The following is a 12,959-nucleotide window of genomic DNA, read 5'->3' as shown; positions in this document are numbered from 1 at the left end:
CTTAATCCTGAGCAGGGTGTAACAGTTTGAGGCTTTTGTCCACCTCTTGAACCCTCAGGTACCACTCTGAACACGAGGTAAAAAAATAACAACTATTTATTTTGTTATTGTACCGTGCACAAAGCACTCTCCACACCACACTCATATAACTACAAACTCTCTCAATAAACAATACAATCCTCCACTCCCAGACACTTTGCCCTCCTACCTCCCAGCTCAGCTCAGTATCTGGGCTTTCCCATAGTCCTTTTATATCCCCTGACCCAGAAGTGGTTCCTGGCCAAACCCACAAGTCCATTTCCTTCCGGGTCAGGGTAAACAGTCCTTTTCTTCATCCCGGGAGCACGTCGTTTCTTCCGGTCACGTGATGCTGACGCACTCCCGGGTTATAGGGCACACAAGAGCCCACTAGCTCCCCTACAGCGACTCCCGGTGGTCCCCAAGGTATCCAGCAGTGCTGTGTATAGAAACTACAAAGTCCATGAGGCCCTGCTGGAACTCGGGGCACCATCATGCTGTCCGGAGGGCTCCTCCTAGCGGCCTGTGGGTGTCGACTGGAGTCTGTAGCCGGTCGTTCATCACAAGGGTCAGGGGGTTTACAACTACTTGAAATACAAATAATAAATCAAGATGCAGCAAGTTGTGTTGCATATGAGGAAAATCAAACTACAAGCAGCTAGGTGGTTATAGAAGCAGTATTAACATCACATTGTCATGAAAGGTCTTGTGTGTGTTTGTTTGTGTGTGTGTGTATGTTGTCATACATGCATAACTGAGGTTTGTCTTCCGGGCTCATCTGAGGTAAGCCCTACCACTCCACTGCATGAGGGAGTGCTGTTGCTAACAGTGTCATCTCCTTTCTTCTCCCACAAACCTGAGAAATGGCCCAGGGAGGGAAAGTGACTCTGCCCCTTCTGGTCCCTCCACTGTAAAACCGAGACGCTCCTGGCATACTGCTGAACGAAGCTCCTGTCCAAATATTAAATGCTCATCAGGGCATTGAACTGCCCTGAGTCTATTTTTGCGTTGCTGCTTTTCACCTGCAGATGCAGTACCATTGAGCTTCTGTTTATTTTGGGGATATTGTATAGATTAAAAGGGGTGAACCAGTTGGTGCCCCAACTTTTCATTTTGCAGTCTGTATGTTCCCTTCGTCAATGACAATGTATATGTATAGTAATCAATGAGAGCAAAGAATCCAGACACAATAGAAATGAATCCAAGATGAAGTATAGATCCACTATAGACTGTTGCAACCACCCAAACCCTTGCTGTTCCATGTCACCACTTGCAGGCCAATAAAGGGAAACTTAAAGAAGGTAAATAACAGGCTTCACAACACACATCAACAAAACTCTCAACTTGTGTTAAGCAATCATCTAAATCGTGTAAAATGTTGGGGTGCCAGCCAGGTCGCCCCCTTTACTCTCTGGGTGAACAAGGTAAACAGGTGCCAAAATAAACATAAATGGACTCTGTGGCTGTGTTAAAGGAAATCTGTATCAGTATTGCAAATAAAGGAGCTCCGTTCTCTTCTAAGATTTGGCTCCAAACAAGACGCCGTCATTCAGTGGCGTCTCCCTTTTATAGCAGACCTACTCAAAGGGGTCTGGTTAGTTACCCAGAGGGGGTGTCTTCTCTGGGGAGAACAAAAAAAGACAAGTTTATTAGCGGCAGTAAAAGATGATGAATTACAAACCTTGGATGAGTTCTTGAAGTGTCCCTTGGATGCACACGCATGACAATAGATACAGTACATATATTTACATACAGTATAATATGTGGGTGAAGATGAATGTGTATTTTTGGGTGTATTTGCATGGTACTTTTGTTAATCATGATGTTTTTGTGTTGTTGTTGCTTGCGTTTGTGTTTTATTTCAGTTATGCCGTCTTTTTAGTAGTGTCTACCATGTTGAACTCATAAGTAGATGTGCCCTTATGATAAGAATCTGTTGAACTCAATTCAGTTTTTGTGCTGTTGGCTAGAAGCTGTGATGCTCACTTGCCTAAATGTCCAGTTGGTGCCATTTCTTATTTGCTGCTCCATGGGTTAATTAAACGTTGAGCTGCAATAAACCACGCAATGCAGTAGACACGTGGCTTGAGATACAGTATTCTTTGAAATGCAATGATTTCCATATGAAATGTTAATGATGAAAAGACTTCCTCAACAAAACATGCTTTACTTGAACAAAGTTATGTGAAAACCAATGAAGATAGTGATGAGAGTTTTTAATATTTTATTTAAAGAAAAAATGTAACTATTATGAGAAGGATACTCTGCTTTGCTACATGGTTGCGAGACGTGGACACTATCCAGTGACCTGAGGTGAAGACTGGACTTCTTCGGTATTGTGAAGCTTCAGAGAATCCTTGGGTACCGCTGGTTTGACTTTGTGTCGAATGAGTGGTTGCTCATGGAGTCCCGAATGAGGCACATTACCTGCATTGTGAGGGAGCGTCAGTTACAGCCATGAGGCGCGATACCCAGAGGGTGATCTGGCTCACAGGATCCTCATTGTTGAGAACCCAAGAGGCTGGACCAGGCCAAGGGGATGCCCACGTAACACCTGGCTGCGGCTTATAGATGGTCATTTCTGGGGAGTGGGACAGGACTGTGTGTCTGCCAGGGGGGTTGAAAACCAGGCTCCTGAGCTGTTTTGTTTGGTATGGCAACGTGCTGTACCAGTGCATGCTCCCTGACCTGACCTGATTAGTAGACCTCCTCCACCATAGTAGTTTTAAGTAAATAAGTAAGTAAGTCATCTGCTGTCTTTTTCAGCTGTTCTGGGTTTTTTTGAGGGAACTTTTCTGTTGCTGACTTACAGTGCACTTTCTAAAGTGACACAAGCATTGCTAAACATTAGAAAAGTCCATCCATCCATTATCCAACCCGCTATATCCTAACTACAGGGTCACGGGGTCTGCTGGAGCCAATCCCAGCCAACACAGGGCGCAAGGCAGGAAACAAACCCTGGGCAGGGCACCAGCCCACCGCAGGGCTTAGAAATGTCTGACACTGATATTTGTCTAAAAATATTAATATGGAGTTAGGGAATAGATGCCTTTTGCCACATGAAATGTAAATAATCAAGAATCTTTGAATATGAATAGTGATAAATAATTCAATGTTATCAAAAAATAACCTGCAAGGTGCTGAGTGCAGTGGAGTGACAGGGTGTTGGCGATGGGTTACCTCAGGTACCCCTTTGTTACATAATATGCAGGTAGAGTTTTTGGTACAAGTTAAACAGAATCTTATCTGAAAATGACCTGTTTAACGTTGTGTTCTCTTCTCATTTTTCATTCCAGATTCGGTACATTTCACAAACACAAGGGTTGCCAGCAGAATACTTGTTAAGTGCAGGAACGAAAACAACAAGGTTTTTTAACAGAGACCCGGACTCTGCCTATCCACTGTGGAGGTTAAAGGTACAATGAGCGCCTTCATTCTGTCTCTATTGCTTTTGTGTGTCATGGTCTATTTTAAAGGGAACACTGGCTTTATAAAATTCATGAAAAGCTCAATGGGAAAGGGTGCTGCCCATGTCTGCATAGAAAATGTGCTCAGTCGTTAGATACACAGAGGAGTAGTACAAAGTATGGCTTGAAGATTGTGATTTATTCAATTATTGTTAATGAGAAACACTTTAACTGTTTTTAAATTGCTGGCTGATGCTCTCCTTTTTTCTAACAATTCAGTCAAGGACAGCATGATTCTGTGTGTAAGTGAGTAGATGGGATTTGTGATTATGAAACATTAGGCCAATATGCAAATAACAGGAGATTATGGAAGCAATTCAAAAGGGAAATGAGTATATGGACCACAGATGAAATGTGTAGCATACTCCTATTATTTCATTTATTTAAGTTCAATTGCAAGTTTATTGTAATGTATTTGAACTACAGTTAGATTCTTACTAATATCTAAAGTGCTTTAGGACCCATTTAAAATTCAACGTGGGGGTTGAATTCTGTTTTGTCAGATTTTCTCTTTTTTGTTCCTGTTCCTATTATGATGTATAAGTTCTGCTTGATTGTATGCAATGTTATTTCCTTGAAATAAAATTAATAAAAAAAGATCCATAGACGTACAGCATGTATGTCACTTTAAACATATGACATGGTGTTTTTGTGCTGTACTCTACTGGAGCAGTTTTCACATTCTCATCATGTCTGTGGGATTTTATTCCACATATTCTGGGTTTGCACCCAAATGCCAAAAGATGAACTGTTACATTAGTTGAGGGATGTAAATTATCTGTCTGTCTGTCTGTCTGTCTTTGTGTGTGTGTGTGTGTGTGTGTTCCCTGTGAGGGACTGGTGTTCCATCCTGGGTTGCTTTTCTGCCTGTGCCCACAGCTGCCAGGATAGGCACCAGCACCCTACAATTATAAAAGGGGGTTAAAAGAATGCAGGAAGAGCTGGATGAAAATTCCTTCATGCTTCTGAAGTACATTTATCAGTGTTAACTTAAAAGTGCGCTATATGTAAGAATAAATTAAGTGTGTGTATTTGTGGAGTTCAAGTTAACAGAGGTTCTGCCTGATCTCAAATTCTGTGTACAGTGCTTCTCTACATAGTACAAGAAGAATTTAATAGTGTTAGAAAATCTGATTTTCATGTTTCAGGACTGAAGGCTTTAAGTTGTAGGGAAAACTAAAATAATTCTTGATAGAAGTACAATAAAGAAAATTCAGTGGCCGCCACATTTTAACTGTAAAATCAGTTTCTCAGGGAGAAAACGGGAGAGATGGAAAAAATGTGATGCAATATTTCTTAGCAAAGAGTTAAAGTTAAATTAGGCAAACTACATGTCCCCATAGCCCTTTGGACCGGTCAAGCTCTTGACTCAGTATTACTTTGGACCTGTTATTCAAATCAGGTTGAGTTATTCTTCTTCACACGTTCACATGGATTTCTTTCTGCTGTCCTTGACATTTCATAAGTTTACATGGTGACTTTAAATTGGCTCAATATGACTAAATTCGAGTGCACTCTGTGATGTGCACCACCCAGAGTTTGTCGTCTTGCTGCCTGGTGGACTCCATCCCCCCAAGGCCCCATGATAAAAAAGTAGAGCATTTCAGAGATCACTTCGGTGTGCAGCTGTTACAAGCACATACAGTTCCATATCTATTGATTTTATAAAGCTGTTCTTTCTCTCCTAGCAGCAAGAGGAGAAATATAGGAAGAAATCTGTTCAAATAAAATTATGACTAATGGTTTTCATCCTCACTTTGTTGTCTTAACATTCCCTTGCATCTTTCTGGGTCTCTCCTTTACATGTGCTATTAATTCCGTTATTGCATTAGTGGAACTCTTTATTAAACTTGATGGAGATGAGATGATCATCATTGTTTGCACAAGCTCTCTCCTCCCAGTTCAGCTTTTGATTGCACATCTAAATCTCACTGCCCAAAAGCTGAAATGACATACGTTCAAAATGAAATGCAAATTTACTGGGAAATGTTATCCCTTGACCGTTTGCTGTCATGAGCAAGAACAGTACAAAACAGGAAGGGAGTTCCTTTCTCACCCAGTTATGGATGTATTGCAGCATTCTTCAGATTTACAAAAAAGTTTTTTAAGTAGTAATTGTGTGTGTTCAACTGGGTGCATAACAATAAGCTAACATCTACACAATCCTACTTTATTTACTTGGACATACGCAGAGAATTAAACCCGATTAGTCTCGGACAGAGGAGACTGCGTGAGGACCTGATCCAGGTATTTAAAGTCCTCAAAGGCATTGATTGGTGAAGGAGATCCAGCTAAAATCTTTTAACTTAATGGTGAATCGCATAATTGTGAGCACCAGTGGAAATTAAGGGGACAGAAGCCAGTTAGCACTTCTTTACGCAAGGAGTTATGAAAATCTGGAATAAACTACAGAGCCATGTAGATGAAGCAGAAGCCTTGACCACCTTTAATAAGAGTCTGGATGAGATATTGGGCCAGCTGAGCTATTAGCTAAACAAGTAGGCTTGATGTACTCCTCTTGTTTGTCAAATTACTTACAATATGTTCTTATGATCTTAGGATATAAGGGGAAAGGCATCTCACAATGTTTCAGACAAGGAATGAAACAAAGTTATTTACAACATGCACTCTTTTTTAGTTTATATAAAACCTAGTGTAACTCATCTTAAAATTGTGCATCACCCACTTCTTTCAAGATTAAAACAATCTAAAATCTGTCAGTTACAGAATCCTAGCACATATCAGCCTCTCTCTAAGCCATGTTTTGAGAATGTTCCACATTAAGACCATCCTGTGAAAAAATATTTGTGAGATTGGTCTCACAATTGCACCAAATCCTCTAATAGTATTACAGTGGTGTGAAAAACTATTTGCCCCCTTCCTGATTTCTTATTCTTTTGCATGTTTGTCACACAAAATGTTTCTGATCATCAAACACATTTAACCATTAGTCAAATATAACACAAGTAAACACAAAATGCAGTTTTTAAATGATGGTGTTTATTATTTAGGGAGAAAAAAAATCCAAACCTACATGGCCCTGTGTGAAAAAGTAATTGCCCCCTTGTTAAAAAATAACCTAACTGTGGTGTATCACACCTGAGTTCAATTTCTGTAGCCACCCCCAGGCCTGACTACTGCCACACCTGTTTCAATCAAGAAATCACTTAAATAGGAGCTGCCTGACACAGAGAAGTAGACCAAAAGCACCTCAAAAGCTAGACATCATGCCAAGATCCAAAGAAATTCAGGAACAAATGAGAACAGAAGTAATTGAGATCTATCAGTCTGGTAAAGGTTATAAAGCCATTTCTAAAGCTTTGGGACTCCAGCGAACCACAGTGAGAGCCGTTATCCACAAATGGCAAAAACATGGAACAGTGGTGAACCTTCCCAGGAGTGGCCGGCCGACCAAAATTACCCTAAGAACGCAGAGACGACTCATCCGAGAGGTCACAAAAGACCCCAGGACAACGTCTAAAGAACTGCAGGCCTCACTTGCCTCAATTAAGGTCAGTGTTCACGACTCCAACATAAGAAAGAGACTGGGCAAAAACGGCCTGCATGGCAGATTTCCAAGACGCAAACCACTGTTAAGCAAAAAGAACATTAGGGCTCGTCTCAATTTTGCTAAGAAACATCTCAATGATTGCCAAGACTTTTGGGAAAATACCTTGTGGACTGATGAGTCAAAAGTTGAACTTTTTGGAAGGCAAATGTCCCGTTACATCTGGCGTAAAAGGAACACAGCATTTCAGAAAAAGAACATCATACCAACAGTAAAATATGGTGGTGGTAGTGTGATGGTCTGGGGTTGTTTTGCTGCTTCAGGACCTGGAAGGCTTGCTGTGATAGATGGAACCATGAATTCTACTGTCTACCAAAAAATCCTGAAGGAGAATGTCCGGCCATCTGTTCGTCAACTCAAGCTGAAGCGATCTTGGGTGCTGCAACAGGACAATGACCCAAAACACACCAGCAAATCCACCTCTGAATGGCTGAAGAAAAACAAAATGAAGACTTTTGAGTGGCCTAGTCAAAGTCCTGACCTGAATCCAATTGAGATGCTATGGCATGACCTTAAAAAGGCGGTTCATGCTAGAAAACCCTCAAATAAAGCTGAATTACAACAAATTTGCAAAGATGAGTGGGCCAAAATTCCTCCAGAGCGCTGTAAAAGACTCATTGCAAGTTATCGCAAACGCTTGATTGCAGTTATTGCTGCTAAGGGTTGCCCAACCAGTTATTAGGTTCAGGGGGCAATTACTTTTTCACACAGGGCCATGTAGGTTTGGATTTTTTTTCTCCCTAAATAATAAAAACCACCATTTACAAACTGCATTTTGTGTTTACTTGTGTTATATTTGACTAATGGTTAAATGTGTTTGATGATCAGAAACATTTTGTGTGACAAACATGCAAAAGAATAAGAAATCAGGAAGGGGGCAAATAGTTTTTCACACCACTGTATTTGAAATAGCACCAGGCAAGTTTATTCAATGATAACTTTACTGTGATCTCCTACACTCCACTGCTCACACATTGACTTATTTTTCTGAACTGAAAGCATGCTAAGCCACATTTTACAATTCAGTAGGAAGTTGTGTCCTGTATTATTTACATCTAGAAAAATTGAATTGTCCTGATGACTAATGGTGCAAAGTTTCTTCCTAATTTGTTGAAAATGAATTAATGTTCTAAAGTAAGTACAGCGCGCTTCTGCTTCTGTTCTATTTTGTTTTTTTATGTTAAATATACATGTCTACATAATTTTATGAACTGGGTAGGACTGAGATGTTAAATAAAATAAAATTTTATTTAGAAAGACAAGAAAGCAAAGCCAAAGAGTGTGCTCTGGTGTGATCTTCTGCTCTTTTCACATTTGACTTACTGCAATTGTACACAATTTTGAAACTTGTAGAAGTCAATTTCCTTCTATTTCCACACTTTCATATTAGGTTATTTTTAGACATGTCAGGGCATAGATAAGATATATATATATATATATTGCACTATGACCAGCAGCCTGTGCCCTTTTCCAAGCTCGGATCAAAAATATTTCCTTATTGAGTGTGGTGAGGAATAGGCCATTAAACCTGGTCAACAGATATGATAAGCTCTTGAGTTGCACTTACTGTAAGAATGTTCTTTCATGGCTGCCGGTCAAAAGGTCATTTCCTTTTGTATGCCATTTGCAAGTTACTTCCAGGTTCATGTTAATATTTCAGAAGAGAATATGTTTTATGGGTTTTGTCCAGTCATTTAAATGTGGTGTATTTTTAAGGTGCATTTCTCTTGTAATGTTTTGTGTTGTGTGTTTTCTTTCCTTGTTTCACAGACTCCAGAAGATCATGAAGGAGAAACAGGAATCAAGTCGAAAGAAGCAAGAAAGTATATTTTTAACTGTTTGGATGACATGGCACAGGTATAATTTTTTTAACAAATTAATTCATTTCCTGGAAATGATGTGTGTAGTAATCTAGGAAAATTGGTTGTAATAATTAAGAAACTATTTTCAAAGCAGTCATTAGTTAAGTCTAAAACGCTAAAAGTGCAAGCACATTTGACTGTGAAGAACTTTTCTGAGTAAATTCTCCAGTTTTTTCTAAATACATGCATTTGAGATAGCCACACTATTAGGTAATCTGTAACAACATTGGGAATAGCAACTCCTGCAGTCAGATTTTCAAAGAGCCAACTTTAGAAACAATACACGCTTTCTCATCCTGTACTAAGCACAGAGATGAATGCACTGTGTACAAACACATCTGTATCTGTGCTCAGTTTTGTATCCATTACTTCATAAGAAATGCCTTTAATCACTTGCATTTCTTACATAAGGTTTGCCTATATCTTTATCATATGTTCTACCATCTTTGCCTATTTATTAGACACCTTTGCGGCCACCTAGATTTTTCACCTTCTAATGGCTGTCTTGGTTGGAACATCGTTATTCTGTGAATATAATGACAAACTAACATGTCAGCCTATTTTAATTAAAGAAGTACTCCACCCAAAAATGATATTTTTTTAATATGTTACTTACCCAATGTACTTTGATGTGGAGGCTGAGAAACATTTATAATCTTGTGCTTTCAAGCAAAATGAGAAAAAAGGTTTATTATAGAATTGAAGCAAATAGTGATCAATGCTGTACAATGCAAATGATGTGAAAAATGAAAATAAAAATAAAATCTCACAATACTTGAGTTGCATAATCAACATATCACTTGTTTATGGTTTAATGGTTATTCCAGGAAAAAATCAGCTCACATCATAAACAGAAAATTAAACCAACGTGGGATTGAGTTTTTGAATTGAAGACCTGAGTCTTCCCAGAGACACATGAATTTACTCATAACAATCAAGGCTGACAATAAATGTGCCATAGACTTGGACATTTCTGTTTATTATTATTATTATTATTATTATTTAGAATGATCATTAAAGTTTTTCTGTTACTTTACTGTTAGTGTTTTTTGTGTTACTCAATGGTTAAAGTCCTAATTGACTCCATTAAGATTCCATATTATGATACAGCAAAATCAGAATCAGAGACTGGATACCATTTATTGCCAAAGTAAACACACAGATGGACTGAGTCTTGATTTTATAGATGAAGATTTACAGAGACTAATGGAGACTTTGGATGATTTGTAAAATAAGAAGCAAACTGGAGTATTCACTAGTGATGAGTGTTTCTATATAGTTTGAAAGTAGGCTGATCTGCTAAGGATCACACAGTAAGAGTCAAAGGTTGCACTTTGCCATCCTCAAGGAAGTGTAAACACAAATATCTCAGTTCACGATGGAATAACTCTTGCTATCTTCATTAGGTCTTCCAAGAATATAACTGATATAACTGATGTAGCATGGTGGTAGAGCAAGTAGCCTTGCTGTCTTGTGGATCCAGTATTGTAGATTTGAACCTCCTGCCTAGTAAACATTCAAAGCAGGACTCCAGTATTGGAACATTAAATTTGTATTAGGAGTTTGTAAGTACAGTGTTTTATTCGATTTATTACTGGTTTTTGGATTTTGGTTCTCATGTTTTTTTGGATTTGCATTTGGATTGCTTATTGGGACTTGATCACTTTAGTTTGCCATTTAAGCAAATCTATTTTGGCTTTTTTCCCTCCCTTCCTGTTTTTCTAATTTCTGTTAATAGCACACAATTAGAAGAAGATAAAATACAAGATTTCAGAGGGTGACTGGAAGACAAACACAAAGTTAAAAAAGACGAATTGAGTGTCAGAACAAGGAGAACATTTATCAGTAACCAAAGCCATAAATCGTGAGACAAAATCAAAGTCAGAAGGATTACAGAGAGTTTGAAAAACAGAGAAACAAAAAAGAAAATTTCCAAAAAGGTTTTTGAAGGGTTTTGGAATCCATGTACTCAAATAAGGAAGTATACCTCTTAGATGACCTTGCATCCCATTGCATCATGATTTGAGGGCAAGCCCACTCCTGGATGGTCCTACCAACAAGAATCAACAATAGCACTGTTAAAATGGCAATGATATAATGGTCAAATCAAAACCATAAGTATATGTCAAAAATAAATTAAACCAATGGATTGTTTAGTTCAGGGTTTCTTAAACTTTTTGTTGTGACCCGTTCTTGCCATTTTTTAGTGTTTCTGAGACCCATTCCTTATTGAATGTCCAGATGATTGTCAGTGCTGTGTTTCTCCTTGGAGAATCTGAACCATGGGGAGTAGTCAAGGATGATCATCAGAGAAATGTTGATTTCTTAATTGACCTGCTGCAATCCACTGCATCCCACTTCATACACCATCCATGATCCATTACCATTAAATATAACAGTAACTTGGAACCCAAACGTCACAACCCATAATTTAAGAAGCCTTGCCTTAGGGTGTAAAACCCCCAACAGATACAAAAGATATTCAAAAGAGGAGACCCTGACAGTTAGGTAGTCTTTCTGGCCAGGAGGAGGACCCAGCAGTAGTGACATCAGGGTGGACTTCCCTCTTAGGGTTCTACCAACAAGGAACATGGAATGACAGCGTAGTTAAAGTAACAGTACATCATTGATACATTATACATAAACTAACAGAAGTAACATAAAAACATCAAAACTAATAGTTCAGACATAACAAAAACAACATAAAACAGAAAATAAATTCAAGCCAGGGGAAAAAAACCTGCTTGTAACACACCAGCTTTTGCCTTACTCACTTCTTTCCATGCATAAACTTTTGCTCCTAAAGGACTTTTCCTCCCTGAAAGCATTCTGCTCATTTTTTCATAAAATTACATTTAACCCGTGTAAGTGACAGGTACATTTCACAAGTTTATTTTGCATGCATTTATGCAAAACATTTGCTGTGATGTTCCTGCTGCACTGAAACCTTGTTTGCTGCTGTATCATGGATAATACAGGTGAAGAGCTCCAACATACAGTATCTTCATTCAAGGTGCCCTTGGTATTTTTTTTTTAAGCTTCTTATCTAAGATGTCATTTCAGTGTAAAGCTAGCTTTTCATTCTAATTCAATGTGAATAAGACTGAAGTAGATGACAAGACTGCTCTCTCTAACACCATTATCGTCTGAGATCCCACAGGGTTACACTAAGGAGGCCAAGACCAGTTTGTGCCCTTGAACTATGAGCCAGTCTTATGGTTTTGCTCTCAGGAAGAACTGAAATCAGCAAATGGATGGTGCAGAAGATTCACAAATATTACATTAGATTGTTTGAAAACATTTGGACATTTGTGAAACATTTTGGTTAGCTAGCAAAACAATTGCTGTTCACAGCTGACTTAACAATATTTTGCTTGAAGCTGAAAGGTACTATTGATATTACATGTCCACCCAACCATTTCTCCATCAGTTTGTCCTTTCCCTTAAACCCACATATTCCAGATCAAGGATATGGTACTAGATATTCATTCCATGTTTATAGTCTATAATCTTAGCTATGATAATGTAATTAAGAGTATTTATTACCAGACACAATACAGGATGAGAAATAGGTAAATGGACCCTTTGACATTTAGTGAAGACATTGTTCAAAGGTTGACACTTTCCTAAAAAGGATTTAACACCAATCCATATAAATATCTTTATAATCTGTTAAATTGCAGTGAGCAAAGGCCAGGAGAAACCTTGAATGCTACTGGTTTTGGTGGTAACTAAGATGGGACCACACTGGAAGAAAAAATCAATGAGTCTTTATTGAGATGCAGCAGTGAAAAAAGAACCCAAAGGAAATTATTTTTGCAATCCAGAGGGGCTGTTTGGGATGGATTCTGGGTGCCTCATTATATGTTTTTGTTTAGTAGTAATATTGTAGTAGTGGATTTATCTGGTCAGTGTGAAGGAGGCATGTATTTTTGAAAGGCATTTTTTTAGTTGTTTGTTTAATAATTACAATTGTTAGAGAAATCTTTTCACTGAGACACACACGCTCACACACACACACAACCTAGCCTTCATAAATCTGTT

At 38.5% G+C, this 12,959-nt stretch overlaps 1 protein-coding gene across 2 annotated transcripts in view; it reads left to right on the top strand.

Annotated features, from left to right (window-relative positions):
• The window catches only part of hipk2 (homeodomain interacting protein kinase 2), a 378,384-nt gene that overhangs the window by 257,727 nt on the left and 107,698 nt on the right, over window positions 1–12,959 (top strand). For both annotated transcript variants that reach the window (XM_028810445.2, XM_028810440.2), the window contains exons 4-5: window positions 3,315–3,434; window positions 8,824–8,910. In XM_028810445.2, the coding sequence (XP_028666278.1) occupies window positions 3,315–3,434; window positions 8,824–8,910 (207 nt within the window). The remainder of the gene's footprint in view (window positions 1–3,314; window positions 3,435–8,823; window positions 8,911–12,959) is intronic.

The sequence above is a fragment of the Erpetoichthys calabaricus genome, chromosome 1, assembly GCF_900747795.2.
Source record: "Erpetoichthys calabaricus chromosome 1, fErpCal1.3, whole genome shotgun sequence".
NCBI lineage: Eukaryota > Metazoa > Chordata > Cladistia > Polypteriformes > Polypteridae > Erpetoichthys > Erpetoichthys calabaricus.
The sequence above is the reverse complement of the archived record's forward strand: the minus strand, read 5'-3'. Positions and strand labels throughout refer to the sequence as shown.